Source organism: Sinohyriopsis cumingii, chromosome 5 (genome assembly GCF_028554795.1).
Source record: "Sinohyriopsis cumingii isolate HCF-2022 chromosome 5, ASM2855479v2, whole genome shotgun sequence".
Classification (NCBI taxonomy): Eukaryota; Metazoa; Mollusca; class Bivalvia; order Unionida; family Unionidae; genus Sinohyriopsis; species Sinohyriopsis cumingii.
In genome coordinates, this window is record NC_142965.1 from 12095727 (window position 1) to 12119587 (window position 23861).

The 23861-nt window shown below is 34.4% G+C and overlaps 1 protein-coding gene across 2 annotated transcripts; it reads left to right on the forward strand.

Annotated features, from left to right (window-relative positions):
* The first annotated feature begins 802 nt into the window (after positions 1–802).
* Positions 803–11088, forward strand: LOC149798642 (transmembrane protein 254-like). Of its 2 annotated transcripts, XM_089957476.1 has the most exons (4): positions 803–948; positions 3928–4031; positions 8301–8360; positions 10618–11088. In XM_089957476.1, the coding sequence occupies exons 1-4, from the start codon at positions 877–879 to the stop codon at positions 10739–10741; spliced, it is 360 nt and encodes a 119-aa protein (XP_089813602.1). In that variant the 5' UTR covers positions 803–876; the 3' UTR covers positions 10742–11088. The 2 variants fall into 2 exon arrangements, with proteins under 2 accessions (XP_089813602.1, XP_089813603.1); XM_089957477.1 differs by lacking the exon at positions 8301–8360.
* Positions 11089–23861: the final 12773 nt, after the last annotated feature.

Here is a 23861-nt window from a genome sequence, read left to right on the forward strand (position 1 = left end):
ATGTGTTTGATGTTCATCAGTCTATATCTGCATGTTGTATGTGTTATATATGTATATGTCCCGCCAAGCGTTATAAGTTTTTTACTCCGTCTGTTTGGTCCAATTGAAGTCAGCCCCTTGCGACATTGTTACCAATCTTCAGTACCATGACGTCACATCACCTGTTCCATTGCTATTGTCCCTATACAATTCCAACCTTTTGTCCGTATAAATCTTGTCCGTATACAGCCCCACGACCTTTATGACTGGATTTTACATTGTCCGTATACAGCCCACAAAAACTACTTACGGACATAAAGCATAGCCAGTCACGTAACCATGGTTATTAATAGAGCGGATGCAAATCGCGTCAAGTCAAATAACAGAGAAAGTGGAGGCGTAAAGAGCTTACATTAATCAATTAAAGGTTTAAACTTGTCTACGTATATAAATATACTACATATGATATATTTAATGTATGCATTTGAGTAAAATGATTGATTGTTGTTATCTAAACATATTTGTTATTGTTTATTTGCGTATATCAAAATGAATTTAATAGGCCTATAAACTGTATTCCAAATTTAAACACGATAACAAGTTTCAAAGTTTAAACAATTGCTCAACAGTCGCTGTTGTGATTAGGAAATAGAGAAAATTCATATTAATAGTCATTAACGCAATTTATACTAGATTCAAAAATATCCCTATCAACGTCCTCCATTGTTAACACTCTAATGAAACTGATGCTAAACCAACCACTGAGTTTTTTTTTATATCGATTCGCACGATCACGCAATTTCTCGAGAAAGAGCGTAACGATTTGGGATTCCGAATTGAATCGTTATTCCAAATTAATGCCCAGCAGTCCGGTGCAAGGTATAAAGTGGTTATAGGATGTCAGAATATTTTAGATTTGCACACCCATTTTGGGTAATCACACTCGGTACTGGTCTGTATGCATTAACAGTAAGTTAAAGATTTACCTAAATTTAGCCGTATTAAATAATATTTTTGTTTTTGTTTTTGCAAGTGGTATCGCGAGCCTTAAAGTTTGCGGTCGAAGAATAATAATAAAAAACTGACCCTCATGATATTATATATGTCCGTTGTTCTGTGCTATTTATGAAAATGCATTTAATTTCAAGTTTAAATGCGATGACTGGGAAACAAACGATAAACAGACGCCATGTTGATTTCAGGTTATGTAAGGGGAGTGTCCCTCTGATATCACGATAATAATGAAGAAAAATAAAATTACGATGTCATTTACTTGTCCTGACGTGGCGAACATGGCGAAGGGAATAGCGCCGGCATCGTCGCTGAGAATGGACCACCAACATCAGCATGAAAGTACATGTCGACCTCAATTGTTTAAACAACTCCTAGTGTTCCAATGAAAAGTAACAGTGTACAACAAAGTTTTAAAATCAACACCAGTTGCGAAAACCACTAGAAATCAACAACCGCTGATACTTCAGATTTTGACTCTTATTTGCTACCATAGATTATATATCATGGTTCTTGACAAATTTGGTAATCATGTGATCTAATGCTTGCATAACATTATTGGACATTATCAGATGACAAGCTGGTTAACCGATTTGTTGCAGTGATAGTGATTTTAAAAAGATATAGATTCTGTTTGAGAATATGGGGTACGACCGTTATTTAGAAATGGTGGTATTTGTGAGTATTTTTACCATAGTCTTCTCATCAGTAAACCCGACATTTCCCATGATACCACAGAACCCACAATGTGATAGGAAGCTACCATGCATAGTCAAAGTTTCTTCCTAGTGTTAAAATATCCATCTAATTTTGAGTAATTATTTTGATACTCTGTTGCATGCTTGCATTCAATATAAGACAGTATAGAGTATTATAATTATTCTGTCTCTCTCTGTGCCATTAGTAATTAAACTGTAATGTCAGATAAAAGAGGTGGAGAACAACAACTGCATGATCAGTGTGCATGTAACACTACACTCGACTGTCCTAAGTTTGTTCTGTACTACTTAGGCCAATAAATCAGTCCTTCCCCTATGATGATATTGATTTTCGGTTGAGGGGTTAATATCACGTATTCATTAAAAGCTGCAATTATCTGCATCCAAATTTGGCTGCACACATCGATGTATATTTTATACACTTACCGGTATGTCTCGTGGCTGTGCAGCTACCATTGGCTGAAGGGTTCATTTGGTGACATGTAGATTATATTTCCGGAGCAAATCATATATTTGGTGACTTGTAAATCCACCTGGAATAGCACAACCATCTGTCCTGTGGCCATTCTGAAAATTTCGCTCTTGATATGGCTGTTACCAAATAAAGGTGTCTAAAGTGTATGCGGGTTTGTTCCGGAATGATTTGCATGCAGCAAAATTGCATATTTTAATGAACAGGTCACATCAGTCCCACAACATCGTCCATCAGTATCAACACAGATTTGTGGGGTTGATTTATTGGTCTATGTACTACTCACAGTGGGTTGTCTCTCATTCGTAAGGATAGCACCTTCCACAATGATGTAAATTTGGTGGTAAATGTTACCTGAAGAAAACCGAATTCTTTGATGATTGCCTCACACTCAAATCATTTTCTGTTATTTTTTTCTACAAATATTTAGTGCAGATTGTTGAGAAGTTTACCTAATGCATTGCAGGAAAATGTCTTTACATGCAGTGATGGATTATGGATATGTCAAGATCACAAGATAGCATGTGACAACCAGCACAATATACAAACTGTCACAATAAATAACATCTGAACCACCTGATATAAGTTGTCTATAGCTCATCTTTGATAGGATTTCAGTCTGTGATAATAGATATTAGGTAGGATCTAGTAAGTTTGTACCAATGTTATTAACCTTACTTCGTTGATGGGGTACTAAAACTCTGTGTATTAATGGAGCTGCTGGATACGCTTGACACCCAGCATTTTTTCAGCATATTATCAGAAAGTCTGCTGATCATGCATACATATCCTTAAATCAAGTAGTCTTCTTGATTAATACCAGTATTGCAGAATTTCACCACATAAACATGAGTAAAATAGCATTAATATTTTTTTTACAAAATATTCCTCTGGAGCATCCATCATATAAGTTCACCTAAGAACTACCAGTACATCTCCTTTTTCAGCCTTGTATTTTGATATGCCATAGAAGGACATTGCATCCTTCTATGGGAACACAAACGAGATTGTAGTAAATATGGTATGCATTGAATATTTAATCATGGAGTATCTAATTAGCTAGCCTTATTTGGAAAGCGAATTACAGCAAGAATCTTGTGTTATCTGTCATGGTGGTTATATATACCAATGTATTTTACGCTTAATAAGTTTTCATTAAAAATATAAGTACGCTTAGGTAGTAGATTTGTAATCTTTTTGTCGTTAATTTTAATTGCTTCATTGGAAGGACCACTTCATCGCCAACGCCATGTTGTTAATTTTGTTGTTGAACCATGGCAGGTAGAGAATAGTTCCTTTGCGATTTTTATCCCTATACATATTTGAGTAAATTAAACCGTCATAAATTTGCTAACATTTTGCATAAAAATGATTCAGATCTTTCTGTTATTTTAAATTAAAATAAATTTAAATTAAACTAACCTTCCGTATGTTTATGAAAACTCCACCGTATTCACTTTTACTTTGAGTGAAATTACCTGTAGAATCATAGTCCAGATGGGTTTTAATGTATCCTGCCCACGCTTCTATATTTAGGTGAATTAATCAGTTTGTGTATGATGGAATTAGCCGTTTCATACTGTATTCTAAAATAAGGAATTCTGCTTGATTTAAAAGAAATATTTTATGTTAAGTTGGGACCCATTTAGATTGTGATAAGGATATACTTTTATCCTCTGAAGACCTGTAAAATGTAAAAAAAATGCTGCTAGATTGATATCATACATTTCTTCTTTATCTTGACAGTTATCAGTATTTGCACCACAGCATTTCACATTGGGCTACCTAGGGCCCTTGGGTAGACTGGCAACCTACCTTGGTACCCAGTATCCTGGAGGGGTCATGGCACTGTAAGTTAACTTGAACTATACGAAGAAACAATATTGGTAAAAGAAATTCATAGTAAATAATCAGTAGGAATCCTAGAACAATCTCTTATGCATTTGAAACAGAAATTATAATCCATATACATATATTTGCAAGCTATGGCCACCAATGTTTGCTATAGTTTTTGCTGCATTGCATTAAAGTGTAGGAGAGCTTGTTCAATTATATCCTTAGTTTTATACTGAGTGCTTTAATTTTTGTTGTAATCATTGGTATCAACAAATTTAAACTGTTATGTTTAGGTCTGTTTCTTAAAACAAACTGCTTACACAGCTATGAAACTTGATATATCCAGATGTCCTGATGACTTCTATATCACCATACCATAAGTATGTCTCTATTCAGCTTTTCATGCTTCATTGACTATTGACACCATCTGAAATTAGGTTAGTTTCTCAGATTGATGCTTGTAATTTGATATGTGCATGCATCACAGGATTCTCAGTAGACATGTACCCTTGGGTTTTAAAGCTTGGAATTTAAATTTGAACCATGCATGGAAATTGTAACCTGTACATTTTTATGATGCATGTTGATTTGTGCCGGAATAACAGTCTTAATTATCCAGCAATAATTTCCTACTGAGCACATGCTGTCCATATAGCTGTATGTGCCAACAGTCTACTGTTTACACCTTATTGGCCAATTATATCACACTTATGCAAATTCAGTATGAACTGGGCTGAGCTAACAGGTCACTGAAGTCATGTTTAGGTGGGCACAATGAATCAAGGTTTGATTGTTTTTAGATTATCTTTGATGTTTATGATAGTTAGAGGAAGAAGTTCAATTATGACTTGATTGGATTAACTTTCCATCATGTATCAATGTTTGTTTGATTGGTCATCAACACACATGTAATTCTACCAGTGGTAGGACAAACAAAACAACATTTTAAAAGCTGTCTACCATACATACTGTTTTATAGTTGAAATCTACACTACTGCTTTTGAAAAATGTATTATTAATTATTATTAGACCCAAACATTTTGTATTTTTATGCATGCTATACGCAACATTACAGAAACTAGTGGGAACCGGTCCACTGAGGATTGGAAATGTTATAGCAGTGCAAAGTGTGTGGCTGAGTAACAAGCTGTTAATTAATTACCTTACCTTTTGTAATCTGGAGAGTTTGAGGCCAAATGTGGGATGTTTTATGAAGGTGTTAGTAATAATACAGGGATCAAAGGTGATAACGGCTTTCAAGACTTTTAAAATTGGCTGCCCTTGGTGGAGATGGGCTAAAAAAAAGATCTCAACCAAAAGACTTTCTTTGGCAGAAACACTTGAGTGAGTGTTTTTGATTTTTTGTACTGTTTTATTTTTATTGTATTGTTTAGGATATTTTTAGAGGAGTAGTTGATGTCAAAGTGCTGAGAATAAGCATAATAAATGTAATAATATGAATCTTGGGATTAGATCTCACGTTCAACTCAGAATCTTTGTCCTCGGGATGGAATTAGATTGGAAGAGTAATGGAGAGCAGTCAGCAAACTTAAAAAGCCAGCCATAGGAAAACTGAAGTTTGAATTCTCTTTCAGGGCTGAGTGTGGTTATTTTGTCATTGCCACATTCTAATGATACAGAGAAGACATTCTCCATTCTTTACAAAATAAAGTGATTCAAGGGAAAATCTGGACCAGAAAACTATTGAGATCATGTTGAGTGTAAAAATTAATAATAACAGTTAATATCATCACATTCACCAGTCAGTGATCTTGCGAAGGAAACTTTAAAAAGCTTTTGTCTTTTTTTTTAAAAGATCGTTGCAGTAAATTATAAGATATGTACCTCTTTTTTTTTATACACTGGTTTGTATTAAGTAATGATTCTGAGGAGAAGAAGAATAAATCTCAGAGTTGTAAGAAATCTTTTGCATCATTTTGCTCCACAAATAAAAAACAATCCCAGCTACATGCTTATGATTTAAAAGCAAATGACTTTTGAAATTTTCATTTTGACTGATGAGATTTTCATTTTGACTCGTGAAATTTTCATTTTGACTAATGAGATTTTGGGGTCAAGGGTCAAAGGACTCTTCAGTTTTGATGTCTGTTGAGAACCCTGCATCATAAAGAATTTTCACAACCACGCCGGAAACAAATTACTATGACCTACATTTCATCCTGTAGTGACTATATTTAAGTCAGCCTCACAGTGATGTTTGTGAAGTCCTTGCACTTGATTTGTGCATACTTTCTGAATAGCACTACAACACCATACCAAACAAACTTTATTGTGATTACACTTAAGTGATTTTCTACACCTTTTCAGTTGAGATAAATTGTTCATATACTCTCGCTTTGACAGTCATCATGCAACAGTAATAACGTAAATTACTTTTACTAAAATGTAACCTGCAAGGAGTGGAAACAAAATAATGAAAGCGATATAAATTCTAACTAAGGGACATTGAACTTGATTCCTATGCTTAATATTTGTTTTATTAAAGATTTAGTTAAAATTTTCCTTTTTTAAAAAGTTTTTTGCACGATATATGTTGCAGTTATTTATTTCAGGGTACTCGACAGAGTTTAAAGATGAGGAGTCCTGAACTCTTCAGTCATGGAGCTCAGGAGTCCCTGGCTTATTTCTGAGTCGCTTGCATAGACTCGGGGCTGGTGGTGGTAGTCTAAAGCACTCACCATTATGGATCACTGCCATCTCACCTCTGTCTGCATGGGTTCGAGTCTTAGGTTTGGCCATTGTGGGTATGTGAGAAAGCTTGCCAGTAGCTTCTCGTGGGTCGGTGTTCTTTCTGGGGTTTTTCCTGGTTCTTCCTCCACCACTTATAATGGCCACCATGTATAGCCTATCTTGTGGTGAAAAATGGCATTACACCCTACAACAACAACAACAGCATAAACTTGGGAGACTCTTACTTTCAAAAAAATGGAAAGGATGATGACAGAGAATAAAATCATTATTTTGTACATACATATCAGGATTGAATTCTTAGACATTTATAATATGACACAAAGAAGAAAATACATTTCAGTAAATACAATTTTAAGTTTAAACATTATACATGTACATTTTAAAAATTTTCTTTTACCCCTACAACAACTCTAAAAGCAAAATAAACAAAAGCAATACAATTATCTGCAGTTATTTTCAGTCCCAAGAATGATCACTTAGAATGCTGTATAGTTCTCTATGTAAGCAAATGTAACTAGCATCTCCATTCCTGCGTAAGAAAGTGACACAAGTAAAAACCTGGCATTATACAACACCATACTGTATATATAAATATAAATTACCATCAATAAATAAAACAAAGAAGAAATGCAAAATATTACCAAGCAGAATATGTACAAAAGAATTAACTCAGAATATATATTAGTACACAGTATTAAATGCCTTTAGAGTTGCCCGAAGGATTAAAGGTGGAATAGAACATGGGGTCTTTAGAAAAAGATTAATTAATCTTAGAACAGGTACGGTACCCAAAAACATGTAACTTTAGTCTAGCAGATTTGAACTGTTGTCAGAATTAATTCACACATGCTTTAGGTACTGATACTCAAATATCACCAGTCAAATGGAACTTTTGCATTTTTTTTCTACTTCTGTTGGCATTAGTGTCATTTTCATCACAAGTCCATTTCCCAAAAAATGAAAAGAGATTTTGCAGACATACTTTTCTGCACTCCCATAAAAAGCCTCAACTGACACTATAGTGCCCTTTAGAAATCACACACTCTTTAATAGCAGTCATTACTGTATTATTTTGGCATGTTGATGATTTGACAGTCCAAATCAAACTCGGAGAAAGTTTTGATTACTTTCATGATTTATATATATGTTGTTGCCTATTTAATTTCAACACTTACAACAAAACAGGGCATTATCTATCTGCCAGTCAATTGCAGATGCTTACATACACACTAAAAAACCATGGTTTCTTTGATCTACATTAGTGTAGCTTTATTGGAGGGTCATTCCTTTTCCCAAGATAATTGCTGTGATAAGGATTGAGTGCTAGCCACACTGGCTTCATGCTTGTTTACATATGTCTAGTCTGTATCTTTTCTGTGGATTGGCTATGGCTGACCAATATATGAGAAGGGGGGTAGGGGTGTATGCATCCTGGGGGAAAAAGAAATGTGTCATGGGGATGCATTACAGAGAGAAATAGTGAGTTTCATGCACCCTGAAGCTCATATCCCAGAGAGCCCTGTATTTTTTTGCCATCATAAGTGTCAGCAAGTTTTCTGTTTATTTTCCAGGTTTGTTGTTACAGTGATTCTTCACATAGGTGAAACCATCTATTCATGGATTCTTTGCAGGTACTGTTGTAGACTTTTTCTGAAAGTAATATCTTTGAAGTTATCATGAATTCCTGTTATAAATTATGAGTGGTAATTCTAGTTTTTGACCAACTTGATTGGCAAGAATTATGGGGGTGGGGGGGAATACAATTTGCAGAATTCAAATTTTTGTTCACACTGCTGTGTAAGATTTGGGCTACTTAAATGAAATTTCACTCTTTTGCCCAACAGTGATTTTTAGCTCACCTGGTTATAAGGCCAAGTGAGCTTTGTCTTCTGTCATCTATCTTCCAATTACAAGGGCTATTTACAACTTCCTTTTAAAAACCTCTGAACAGAACTTATACATATTTGAAAGAAATCAACAGGATGTGTAGAAATTTCAAAGAAATCAACAGGATGTGTACAGATTTGAAAAAAAATCAAATGTCCCCTATGGCTTTGACATTTGTACAAATGCTGATCCTTCATTGAATATGGCCACCATTACTCAGATGGAAAAGCCAAAACACAACTAAACAATGGCTCAGCAGAATTTTACTAAATTTGACAAAGCTTCCAGTCATATTGGGCTTTCAAAATTTATACATATGATGCCAATATATCATCCAGTTTGGCTGCCATCACTAAAAAGTGACCAAAATTTAAGTGACTTTTCAGAATATTCTTAGCATGATGTGCTCTGGTAATGAGGGCTTTTGAATTTGTACAAATGATGCTACTGCACCATTGAAATGTGCCCTGGGTTACTAAAATGGTACCTATCATACTTTTAGTAGCCATAGGGCAACCAACCAAAAAATTTTATTTGCCGTTTCAAATTTTAGGCTGCCAGGCCCTATAATTTTGTCATGAAAGATATTGGGAGCAGAAAACGTGTGTATTGGAATTCAAGATAGATGACAAAAAGTAAAAGTTTTAAGGCAAATCAATAATCAGTTAAAAAAAAAAAATAATGGAGAAATAATTTTTAATAGTGTACCCAGATTTGTCAGATGGAATGGTAAACAGTCATCATCTATTTCATCTTTTGATTAGGCAGTAGAAATCATTGTCTAGAGTTCTCTGAACCATTTCTGCTTATATTGTCAGGCTTTTTTAATTTACTGATTAATGGCCTTAACACTCATTTTCTTCCGATGACTGGTTTGATATGAGAAGAAGCTTGTGGTGTATGTGGATGACCATTAATGTGGATGACCATTAGGCAAGGTTTGGCTGTACCTTCCACTTGTGTATCCAGAAGGATTGTTGTGTCATGTGGATGACCATTAAGCAAGGTTTGGCTGTACCTTCCACTTGTGTATCCAGAAGGATTGTTGTGTATGTGGATGACCATTAAGCAAGATTTGGCTGTACCTTCCACTTGTGTATCCAGAAGGATTGTTGTGTCTGTGGATGACCATTAAGCAGGGTTTGGCTGTACCTTCCACTTGTGTATCCAGAAGGATTGTTGTGTATGTGGATGACCATTAAGCAAGGTTTGGCTGTACCTTCCACTTGTGTATCCAGAAGGATTGTTGTGTATGTGGATGACCATTAAGCAAGGTTTGGCTGTACCTTCCACTTGTGTATTCAGAAGGATTGTTGTGTCATGTGGATGACCATTAAGCAAGGTTTGGCTGTACCTTCCACTTGTGTATCCAGAAGGATTGTTGTGTATGTGGATGACCATTAAGCAAGGTTTGGCTGTACCTTCCACTTGTGTATCCAGAAGGATTGTTGTGTATGTGGATGACCATTAAGCAAGGTTTGGCTGTACCTTCCACTTGTGTATCCAGAAGGATTGTTGTGTCATGTAACCCAAACCCATTTAAACTTAAATATTTGCCAGCCAATAAGTCAATACTTTTTTGCTTGAAACTCAGGGCTTCATCTTATATGCCAGATCAACTTGGATGATGTCGTTCAGATTGCTATATCATGTGTCATGTAAGTTTTTGTATGCAAAAAAAAAAAATTCTTATAAAAGTTCGAAAAATAATGTGTAAAATTAATCATCATTTTGGGAAGAGGTCGTGTACAAATTCAACTTATACTCATCATCGACTTATAGGCTGGCAAATATGGTAGTACATTTTCAGAAAAAAAACAAGAATGCTCATCAGTTTAGACAGAACAAAGCTCTTCTATTTAAAATCAAACCATTGCAGAACAAATCGTGGAAATTCATTGAAATTCTTTGTCTGTCTGTCTCACTGTCAGATTCTTAACTATCATATATACTAATTACAGATTTTATTAATCATTAATCTTTTGCTTCTTGATATTTCAGAAGAAAGGCCTTAAGTTCCAGTGCTACCTTGAAATGGATGATGCAGACTTTCCTTTTTGGGTTCTCATCATTAATGCCCCTTGCTGCATATGATCCCCATTATAAAAAGGCTGCCAAAGACTGAGGGCAATAAAAAGACTGCCAAAGACTGAGGGCAATGAAAAGGCTGCCAAAGGGCATGGTTTCAGCAAGGAATTATGGGACAGTAGTTAGATATGGCAAATATATGATCATGTTACCAATGTATAGTTACTTATACAAGGGTAACACTTATTGGAAAATAGAGTGACTCAAAACAACGATACATTTATTGCGCTGTTACTCATTCAGGGACAATGATTATTGATCAACAGTGTGATTTATAACAATATATTCATTGATGATATTTCCACATTTTATGAGCTTTAAATTGCATTCTTGATTGTTTAATAACTCTCTGAATTATTTTATTAAAGATTTTGTTATGACCTACCTTCATTTTATTATTGAATCCACAAATTGGTTTGACCCTGAAGTTTCTTTTTGAAAGAGATGTAGTGCACACAAAAATGTCAACAAGAAGGATTTTGTTTGTCAGCTTTTTGGAAAAGTTTTGCCAGTATATTAAAGCAGTGTTAGCTTCAGATTTTGATATCATTATGAGGAGGGGTCCCCAAGTGGCTGAGTGGTCTAAAGTGCTCTCTGTTACGGATCACTGCCATCTCACCTCTGTCTGCACCGGTTCGAGTCTCGGATTCAGCCAATGTGGGTATATGAGAAAGCTTGCCAGTAGCTTCTCGTGGGTTAGTGGTGCTTTCCGGGGTTTTCCTGGGTTCTTCCTCCACCATTAATACTGGCCGCCATGTATAGCCTATTGTGTGCTGAAAAATGGCGTTAAACCCCACAACAACAACAACAACATTAAAAGGAAATTTAAATTATATCATTTATTTCCTGATAAAAAAAGGTTATGAACTTTTACTGTTATTGGGATAAATAAAAGTTATTTTAAAACAAAGAAGCAGATGATCAGTCTTTTTATTTCTATCCGGCCATAGAAATATTAATTTGCTGAGCCTTTTGTTTCTGTGGATGCATCAGTGCAGTATCCATTTTTGCATTACTGGTAGTTCATATAGCTGCGGAGTGTTGTTGTTGTTCTAGGGTTTAACACCATTTTTCAGCACAGGATAGGCTATACATGGAGGCCAGTATAACTGGTGGAGGAAGAACCCTGGAAAACCATGGGAAGAACCACCGACCCACAAGAAGCTACTGGCAGGCTTTCCCACGTACCCACGCTAGCTCAGCCTTGGACTCGAACCCACGCAGACAGAGGTGAGATGGCAGTGATCTGGAACAGTAAGCGCTTTAGACCACTTGGCCACTCTGGGCCCCAGCTGCAGAGTGACAGTATGCATTCTTTGCTATGTGATGTGACAGTGTGCGTTCTTTGCTGAGTGATGTGACAGTGTGCATTCTTTGCTAAGTGGTGTGACAGTATGCATTCTTTGCTGAGTGATGTGACAGTATGCATTCTTTGCTGAGTGATGTGACAGTATGCATTCTTTGCTGAGTGATGTGACAGCATGCATTCTTTGTTGAGTGATGTGACAGTATGCATTCTTTGCTGAGTGATGTGACAGTATGCATTCTTTGCTGAGTGATGTGACAGTATGCATTCTTTGTTGAGTGATGTGACAGTATGCATTCTTTGCTGAGTGATGTGACAGTATGCATTCTTTGCTGAGTGATGTGACAGTATACATTCTTTGCTGAGTGATGTGACAGTATGCATTCTTTGCTAAATGATGTGACAGTATGCATTCTTTGCTGAGTGATGTGACAGTATGCATTCTTTGCTGAGTGATGTGACAGTATGCATTCTTTGCTAAATGATGTGACAGTATGCATTCTTTGCTGAGTGATGTGACATTATGCATTCTTTGCTGAGTGATGTGACAGTATACATTCTTTGCTGAGTGATGTGACAGCATGCATTCTTTGCTGAGTGATGTGACAGTATGCATTCTTTGCTAAATGATGTGACAGTATGCATTCTTTGCTGAGTGATGTGACAGTATGCATTCTTTGCTGAGTGATGTGACAGTATGCATTCTTTGCTGAGTGATGTGACAGTATGCATTCTTTGCTAAATGATGTGACAGTATGCATTCTTTGCTGAGTGATGTGACAGTATGCATTCTTTGCTGAGTGATGTGACAGTATACATTCTTTGCTGAGTGATGTGACAGTATGCATTCTTTGGTGAGTGATGTGACAGTATACATTCTTTGCTGAGTGATGTGACAGTATACATTCTTTGCTGAGTGATGTGACAGTATACATTCTTTGCTGAGTGATGTGACAGTATGCATTCTTTGCTGAGTGATGTGACAGTATGCATTCTTTGCTGAGTGATGTGACAGTATACATTCTTTGCTGAGTGATGTGACAGTATGCATTCTTTGCTGAGTGATGTGACAGTATACGTTCTTTGCTGAGTGATGTGACAGTATGCATTCTTTGCTGAGTGATGTGACAGTGTGCATTCTTTGCTGAGTGATGTGACAGTGTGCATTCTTTGCTGAGTGATGTGACAGTATGCATTCTTTGCTGAGTGATGTGACAGTATGCATTCTTTGCTGAGTGATGTGACATTATGCGTTTTTCGCTGAGTGATTGACAGCATGCATTCTTTGAGAGAAGAAGATTTAATTTGGAACAAGACAAAAAAAATTGGAAAAATACAGAATACAGCAATGTGATTAAATTAATCACTAGAATGCTTTGAAATGGAAGATAGGGACCAAAGATTACAGTCAAGTTGTGAAATGATAGTGTTGTTTCTTTGTTTGCATAACCAGGTGTTTCTGTTTTCACATTAGGATGAGTACATAATAGTAATAATGATGAAGCCATCACAAATTGTCTGTTATTACATATCCATTTAGTCATATTGCTTCATCAGTCTTTAATACTTATGCTCAATCCATATTTATGTAACACAAACACAGATTGGAACAAGAAAAAGATTGGTACTGTACCAAGACAGGACATACGAGTAATGACATGTAACAAAGCTGTAACTTAGAGCAGTACTTACACATGAAATGTGTGAAAAGGAAGGAAATATTTCACACATAATCACTTTAAACTACCATATATATATATATATATATATATATATATATATATATATATATATATATATATATATATATATACACACCTACCTGCAAATCAGGATATGTGTTACTTATTATACTTATTGCTCCTAGCAAACTGGACAGACCCAGATCTGACAGCTCATTAAGCGTATTATGCGATGGCAGGTATGGATCTGTGCAGTTTGCAGCTGGACTCTTATTTTAAGTGAGTATATATGGTTGTTTGTTGCATAGAATTCATAGAATTATTTTGTATGTTATTTTTAACATACTTTATACATAAGTGGTAATGTTTTTCAGTGCAGGATAGAAATGTCTTATATTTGGTATCACATTCTAGAATGTTTTATAGTTGCGTAGAGAAGTGTGTGATAGAAACAGAAGTAAAACAAAAAATTGTAATTACACAAGGGATAAGTAACTTTTATACGTTGCCCTGTAAGTATACATTCCATGAAATAAAGCTGAATGGAAGAACTTAACATAAGTACATAAGAATAAACAAAAGGCGAAGATGAAATATAAGTACATGTATGTCTATTAATTGTGAAAAATGTAACTGGAGAGTAGGGCATGTCTGCTACGACATCAGATTTTACAATTTCAACACTAAATGAGTTAAGGTTTTTAAATGTTTAAAAGTCAATAATAGCAAGGAAATATTTAAGATGCATTATGACACCAACTACACAACATCTAATGCTATTTATTAGATGACTTGTAAAAAGAAATATGTTGGACAAACTCCTCAGCCAGTGTCAAAATGCATGATGAAAAAGATTTGACATAAATAACTTTATCATTCCATTGTTTTACTCTCGTATGTCAGCACACTTTGACGACAACTTCCATGATTCATAGGATCTTTCATTTAAAGCAATTGTTAATTCATAACATCTGTTTGAAGAAGAGTATATCAAAAAATAAATTGCCACATTTCCCTACTGTTCTGTGTGTGTGTGAGTTTGTGTATATATGATGAAAATTGACTAATTGATAGCAATGGAGTTGAAATTGTATAATTTGTTATTTGTGGAAAACACAAAAACATCAATACAAAAGTATTTAAAATTGTTCCATCCCCTCTATGGCCATTCTTAGAATTGTTTATCATTATTATTATTACTAATTCTAAAATAAAATTTTACCATCTTAAAATCATTGTACAATAACTTGTACCAAGGGGCATAATTCAGCATTAATTCTGAAATGGAATGTCTACTAAAGTAAACATTGGATTCACTGTTTGGATACTGTCAGACATATCTGAAAAGTTTAGAGTATACAGTTATTTACAGTCATCATTGATACATTCATAATGTTTAATCAGTTATGCATATTTTCAGGGAAATAAAACTCACAATCTCTTTATATATGTTCTATCAATAAGAAAGAAGAACTTGTATCTAAGCAACACTGCATCTAGTGTCTAGTATATTTTGTTTTCAACATTAACAAAACACATAAACTCTCTGGATGATGTTCTGAACTTGCTCAGCAGTTCACAAAGAAGACTGAAGGGAATCCGGTTGTTTAACACCTTGGTAAATAAGCTATTCTATGTCTATCTTTACTCTACTCAATTTACGGGGTGTATTATGGATATTCAACTATTACATTTTATCATTTTGTGTAAGTATGACAAAGATAGTCCATCAAAGGAAATACTCATTTTCTTGAAGAATAAAAATAGCCTCAAAAACTCTTGAATCCCATAAAACAAATATAATGAAGGGCATGTTTTATAGTCCACCAACTTTTACAGATGTCATTTTTGATGTCTGCACATTCAGTATTTTTAGATGTCATCTTTGATGCCTGCACATTAAATATTTTTGGATGTCATCTTTGATGCCTGCACATTAAATATTTTTGGATGTCATCTTTGATGCCTGCACATTCAATATTTTTGGATGTCTTCTTTGATGTCTGCAGAGTCAATATTTTTGGATGTCTTTGATGTTTGCACATTCAATATTTTTGGATGTCATCTTTGATGTCTGCACATTCAATATTTTTGGATGTCAAATTTTGATGTCTGCACATTCAATATTTTTCGATGTTTTTGATGTCAGCACATTTTTTAGATGTTGTCTTTGATGTCTGCACATTCAGTATTTTTGGATGTTGTTGATGTCTGCACATTCAATATTTTTAGATGTTGTCTTTGATGTCAGCACATTCAATATTTTTTGATGTTGTCTTTGATGTCAGCACATTCAATATTTTTGGATGTTGTCTTTGATGTCAGCACATTCAATATTTTTTGATGTTGTCTTTGATGTCAGCACATTCAATATTTTTGGATGTTGTCTTTGATGTCAGCACATTCAATATTTTTTGATGTTGTCTTTGATGTCTGCACATTCAGTATTTTGGATGTTATCTTTGATGTCTGCACATTCAGTATATTTGGATGTCTCTGATGTCTGCACATTCAGTATTTTTGGTTGTCGTCTTTGATGTCTGCACATTCATTATTTTTGGATGTTGTCTTTGATGTCTGCACATTCAGTATTTTTGGATGTCTTTGATGTCTTCACATTCAATATTTTTAGATGTCTTTTTTTATGTCTACTCATTCAAAATTTTATGTCTTTGATGTCTGCACATTCAGTATTTTTGGATGTCATCTTTTATGTCTGTACAGTCACTATTTTTGGATGTCATCTTAGATGCCCGCACATTCAATATTTTTGCATGTTGTCTTTGATATCTGCACATTCAGTATTTTTGGATGTCTTCTTTGATGTCTGCACATTCAATATTTTTAGATGTCTTTTTTATGTTTGCTCATTCAAAATTTTATGTCTTTGATGTCTGCACGTTAAATATTTTTGGATGTAGTCTTTGATGTCTGCACATTCATTATTTTTGGATGTCGTCTTAGATGCCCGCACATTCAATATTTTTGCATGTTGTCTTTGATATCTGCACATTCAGTATTTTTGGATGTCTTCTTTGATGTCTGCAGAGTCAATATTTTTGGATGTCTTTGATGTCTGCACATTCAATATTTTTAGATGTCTTTTTTTATGTTTGCTCATTCAAAATTTTATGTCTTTGATGTCTGCACGTTAAATATTTTTGGATGTCGTCTTTGATGTCTGCACATTTGTTATTTTTGGATGTCGTCTTTGATGTCTGTACAGTCACTATTTTTGGATGTCTTCTTTGATGTCTGCAGAGTCAATATTTTTGGATGTCTTTGATGTTTGCACATTCAATATTTTTGGATGTCTTCTTGGATGTCTGCACATTCAGTATTTTGGATGTCTTCTTTGATGTCTGCAGAGTCAGTATTTTTGGATGTCTTCTTGGATGTCTGCACATTCAGTATTTTTGGATGTCATCTTTGATGTCTGCACATTCAATATTTTTGTATGTGATTGCTCTGGTGGCCAGAGTGGTTAGAGTTTCCACCTCGGATATGAGAGGTTGCAGGTTTAAACCTGGCCAAGTCATACCAAAGACTTAAAAAATTGGTACTAGCAGTTGCCTCGCTTGTCACCCAGCATTAAGAGGTTAGTGTCAAAACTGGTCAATCTGGTGTCAGGATAATATGACTGGATGGGATATGATACTACATGACTGCAGCATGATGCCCCAGTGCTAGACTTTACTATATACTGTCATACTACAGACATTGTAGCAATATGACTAAAATTGTTAAAGCTACATTATAAAAACCCCACAAAAAACACAGAAGACATATTTAGATGCAGTGGATCAAACTTTTATAAATCCCAAATCATTTTGGACCTCATTCATGCTGTATGCAAAAATAATTTTATAAAGCATACAAGAAGGGCATGTAATAAATACAAAACCCTACTTGTGTTTTGTGTTGGGGGGGGAAAGAACTCTTTGTATCCGTCAGCCGTCTTTGCTAACCAAGGTTCTAATATGTAAACCTATCTGTATAGGCTAACATATCGGAACCTTGGCTAGGAAAGATGTATTATTCCATATCAAACTTTGGATTTTTCAGTGAGAACAAAACACAAAGTTTTTTTAATATATCAAATTGAAAGTGCGGCATTGTTTAGTAATTAAGATTTCAATTATTGATTTTATTCAACTGAATCAATTCATGTCAGATGAAGGAGATGTAGTTTTCCCATTGTGGTTTATGTGAGCAGTTTAATTCTGCCATACTTTGCAGGTATGATGCATTCACTACAGTATTAATATCTAGAGTGGACCAGGTTCCTTATGAATGTACCACTGAAAGGTCAAATGGAAAGAGGTCATCTTTCATGCTGACCTTTATCCCTAAGTTTATCTAGATTTATGTAAATAAGGGACTCCTACAATTATTGCCAGAAAATAGGATTCAAAAATTACATCCCTGCTTTTTCATACTAGAAACTATTTACCCTTTATACTTGCTTAAATTTAAGTCCATTTGCAAATGGCACGGACCTGGATCTGCCGTCACCTATTGTGCTGGCAAATATGGATCTCATCAGTTTGTTAGGAGTTATCAGTAGAACAAAAAACAACATAGACTCTGATCTGTGTGTACATTATATGACTGGACATGTTTGCAGTTGGACACAACTTATAAGCGAGTATGTATGGCACATATGATAAGCAGAAAACATGTCAAAGAGTAAGAAAACCATCATAAGCACCACATAGGTAGAATTACAAAAGACAATTCTTTTAAGCATCTATAGGGAATGGCTCCTTTTTGAATTGTTACTATAGCAACAGTTCAAACTATCATATGTCTCCATTAAGGACTTGCCAGAAAAACTAGATGTAAGCTTAAAGTAAGTTGATTGTAAGGTGTTTGGTTCACAGTCATACATTTTGTATTTTATGTTGGTGTTAGTCATTATCAAAATTGCAAGCAATCAAAATTTGCATTTTTTTCTTTTTATGAGTTTGTACTGTTTTCTGCAAATTTTTACCAGGAAGCCATTGATGTCAACTAGTAAGAGATTATTCAGCAGCGTATTAATGATCTAACAGGACATTTGTTAATGAAGGAATATTCAGTTTGGAAAGAAAAAATGTTGAGTCAAGGAGGAGAATTCAGAAGAGAATACTGTGTAGTAATAAATGAAGTCTAATAGTAGGCAGACTGTGAACTGTGCACTAGATAATCATGTATGTCAATATTTTTCATGGCAAAATTTGGTGACTTCTTGGGGGAAATTTTAATGCCAAGCTAAATAATATCATTTTTTTCATTGTAAATTTCAGGCTGGACACTGGTCATGGTGCCTCATGGTAAGAATACTACCATGACATTTCTAGTGCGATTTTAATGAGATTATCTTTTACAGCTATTGATTATTCATTCAGCTTTGTAATTGATATTCAGACTTATCTGTTCTATTCATAGTACCTCAGATGAAAACTTTGGACCAACTCTCCTGCCTGTCAGAATAAAAAATTTGATTTTAATTTACTTTTTTTAGCATTGTTTCCATCCATTTTTACCAAAGAAAAAAGTAGCACTCAGAGAAAGCAAAGCTAGATCTGGAAATTAAACTGTATCTCTTAAATATTTTTATTTGTGTTTAACTAATGTATTGTTTATCTGACAAAGGTCATTGCATTTTACTTTGCCAGAATCATGGTGCCTCAGTGGTTAGCATGCAAGACTGACAATCAGTGGTTTGAATCTCATCTAGACTTTAAATGTGTACAGGTTCTTACAGAAACTGCCAATTAGACTCAATTTGTGATAGGATAATTTTACAGTCTCTTGACCTTTATAGTGGATGCAAGGCAAGCTATGATTTTTCATGGTCAAAACTTTGAGCAATGAAATCAGTTCACATTTAAGCAAAGAATTAATAGATAATAGAATGAAATCAATGAATGGGTAATGCATATAATAGAATCAAATCAATGAATGGGTAATTAATAGATAATAGAATCAAATCAATGAATGGGTAATTAATAGATAATAGAATGAAATCAATGAATGGGTAATTAATAGATAATAGAATCAAATCAATGAATGGGTAATGCATATAATAGAATCAAATCAATGAAAGGGTAATGCATATAATAGAATCAAATCAATGAATGGGTAATGCATGTAATAGAATCAAATCAATGAATGGGTAATGCGTATAATAGAATCAAATCAATGAATGGGTAATACATATAATAGAATCAAATCAATGAATGGGTAATGCATATAATAGAATCAAATCAATGAATGGGTAATTAATAGATAATAGAATCAAATCAATGAATGGGTAATGCATGTAATAGAATCAAATCAATGAATGGGTAATACATATAATAGAATCAAATCAATGAATGGGTAATGCATATACATGTAATAGAATCAAATCAATGAATGGGTAATTAATAGATAATAGAATCAAATCAATGAATGGGTAATGCATGTAATAGAATCAAATCAATGAATGGGTAATGCATATAATAGAATCAAATCAATGAATGGGTAATGCATATATTTTAATAGATAACAGAATCAAATCAATGAATGGGTAATGTGTATATTTTAAAGATTTCATAGTGAAATGAAGGTATGGCAGTCTGAACATGAGACTGTTGGTCAGACGTGTAGTTTTTGAGTAAGGAAAGCACCATACACTTCTCTCTCATTATAATGCAGTAGTAGTGGTTCATAACAGCTGACTCCAAATTGTTTTCCCTCAGTATAATGCAGTAGTAGAGGTCCACAGCAGCTGACTGTATGATTCTCCTTCATTATAATGCAGTAGTAGTGGTCCATAGCAGCTGACTCCAAATTGTTTTCCCTCAGTATAATGCAGTAGTAGAGGTCCATAACAGCTGACTGTATGATTCTCCTTCATCACAATGCAGTAGTAGTGGTTCATAGCAGCTGACTGTATGATTCTCCCTCAGTATAATGCAGAAGTAGTGGTCCATAGCAGCTGACTGTATGATTATCCCTCAGTATAATGCATAAGTAGTGGTCCATAGCAGCTGACTGTATGATTCTCCCTCAGTATAATGCAGTAGTAGTGGTCCATAGCAGCTGACTGTATGATTCTCCTTCATTATAATGCAGTAGTAGTGGTCCATAGCAGCTGACTGTATGATTCTCCTTCATTATAATGCAGTAGTAGTGGTCCATAGCAGCTGACTGTATGATTCTCCTTCATTATAATGCAGTAGTAGTGGTCCATAGCAGCTGACTGTATGATTCTCCTTCATTATAATGCAGTAGTAGTGGTCCATAGCAGCTGACTGTATGATTCTCCTTCATTATAATGCAGTAGTAGAGGTCCATAGCAGCTGACTGTATGATTCTCCTTCATTATAATGCAGTAGTAGTGGTCCATAGCAGCTGACTGTATGATTCTCCTTCATTATAATGCAGTAGTAGAGGTCCATAGCAGCTGACTGTATGATTCTCCTTCATCATAATGCAGTAGTAGAGGTCCATAGCAGCTAACTGTATGATTCTCCTTCATTATAATGCAGTAGTAGTGGTTCATAGCAGCTGACTCCAAATTGTTTTCCCTCAGTATCATGCATTAGTAGTGGTACATAATAGATGACTGTGTGATTTTCTTTCATTATAATGCTGTAGATGTGGTTCATAGCAGCTGACTCCAAATTGTTTTCCCTCAGTATAATGCAGTAGTAGTGGTACATAATAGATGACTGTATGATTTTCTTTCATTATAATGCAGTAGTAGTGGTTCATAACAGCTGACTCCAAATTGTTTTCCCTCAGTATAATGCAGTAGTAGAGGTCCATAACAGCTGACTGTATGATTCTCCTTCATTATAATGCAGTAGTAGTGGTTCATAGCAGCTGACTCCAAATTGTTTTCCCTCAGTATAATGCGGTAGTAGTGGTACATAATAGATGACTATGATTCTCTTTCATTATAATGCAGTAGTTGTGGTTCATAGCAGCTGACCCCAAATTGTTTTCCCTCAGTATAATGCAGTAATAGTTTACATAGCAGCTGACTCCAAATTGTTTTCCCTCAGTACAATGCAACAGTAGTGGTACATAACAGCTGACTCCAAATTTTTGTTTTCCCTCAGTTTAATGCAGAAGTAGTAGTAGTCCATAAAAGCTGATACCAAATTGCACTCCCTCAGTTTAATGCAGTAATAGGGATGTATAGTGGCTGACTCAAAAATAATAAATAGTGAGAAAATGATCAAAAATGTAATCAATGCATATATGTATAGGGGTGGGGAATACCAGTCAAACATGTACTGTATTTTGGCACACTTTAACCATTTTCATATTATCAGAAGGGGCATTCATTTTACAGAAGAACAAAAATTAAAGATTTTTTTGTAGGTCAGTCTGACCAAAGGATCAAGGCACTGAAGCTTCCAACACATGTCACATTAGCTTTGTCATGAAAAATTAAATCCAGCACATTTGTCTGGAAAATATTTTTCTTTTCATTCATTCTTTATTTTCAGAATAAGGTGATTCACATATACATTCAATCTATTCTTTGATAGACTCTTTTGGCTAATCAGATTTAGTGTTACTTTTTACTTTGGTCAGTTTAAAAAAATCAATAATTATATTTTAATTTATATTTTGTCATAATTTTAAAAGTGAATTGATACGAACTGAAGTATTGGCATGACGCTGATAATAAATACAACGAAAGGTATGGATGCAATAGACATGAAAGTTGCGCAACAACTATATTAGCTATAAATAAAGCACAGTGTTGTTAAATAATAGAGCAGCACAGGTATTGTGGGTGCTAAGCCAGTCATGTATATTCTTGTGTTATATTAAATTGTCAGACCATAAAGTGATAAACACGCCTCTGATGTATCAAGAGACCCAAAATAAGTAAGGTCTTCACTTTTCTTCTATGTTGAAAAGCACCAATGATTGTTGCTTTGTCTAACTTACCCATCCAAATTTGTGTTCTTGTTAATATTTGAGGATTGTTTAGAATTAGCCATAATGGTTCTAATGTATTATCATATGAAGCCAGTATTTCTGTTTTACATGAAACATTCACATTTTGGAAAAAAGTTTTGAAATTTTGAAATAAATTATTACAAGTCTATTTATCACATACTTTCGAATTTGCTTTTGATGCTGTAATGATTCTGTTTAACGATGGTACCTTAGTATATTTCCTCCTATGCTTTTATAAATTATGATGTGATAAAGCGACGAGATTTACATCAGATTGGAAAAGAAAGCTGAAACTTAAACATTCTACAATTGTTTCTAAGTGAAATATAATTTTGTTGCCATTTATTAAAGGTATTATTGTCTGATATAATCAATCAAATGATAAAATAAATAGTACAATATTCCATAATTCATTGGTAATTGACGCCACTATAATGCATGCTAATGTAAAGAATTGAAAATCGTATATAATATCCACACAAAAGATTCAAAGGATAGAAGAAAGCTAAACATCTCCCCAAATCAAACTAAATTTGACATTTATTGAAAATGTATGTATCTGAATAACCTTTATTTAATACAAGTATTTTAGTAATTAAATTTAAGTGAATTTTAGTAAATTTAATCTAAAAATATCCATTGTTTCGTGTCAAATGGCAAAATGGCAAACGTCCTAAAATAGCTTGATGTGAAAGTATTTGACTTGGTTATTTAGGACTAGTATCTTTTTCTGCATAAGTCATATTTTGGATGCCAACATCAAGGAAATGGTAAGTCTGCACGTAGCATTTCAGACGGAAGAAGAATTTAGTGGAATTACTAGTAAGTACGTGCATTGCACCTGATCGATTTCTGATATCTAGATGGTTTATGTTTCTATATTGTGTAATTGATTGACATGTGGGTACGTATTCTGCAAAACATATATCTAATCGCTGACTCACAAGTACATGTATCTAATTTGCTTGGTAATAACTTTAATATAGTTTTTACTTGGCCCTTTGAGTTTGGGCATGTTTACGGCATTCTTTAAGGTAACAAAGAAGCAGATACAGTTGAGTGTAATGATTTTATTTTAAAACTTAAAAGAAAACCATTTTTGAAAGACGTATATGATCTTGCAATATTTTGCAAACCTATTTAGTACAAACTTAAACAAAAATGATTTAGATGCTGTTATGATTTGGTTTAATAATATTAGAATATTCAGACAAATT

Bases quoted from the DNA above. Each gene is read 5' to 3' on its own strand.
- LOC149798642 (XM_089957476.1), top strand. From the start codon at position 877: ATGTCAGAATATTTTAGATTTGCACACCCATTTTGGGTAATCACACTC. The intron at 949-3,927 runs GTAAGTTAAAGA...TTATCTTGACAG, and splicing joins CTGGTCTGTATGCATTAACA to TTATCAGTATTTGCACCACA. The intron at 8,361-10,617 runs GTACTGTTGTAG...TTGATATTTCAG, and splicing joins TATTCATGGATTCTTTGCAG to AAGAAAGGCCTTAAGTTCCA.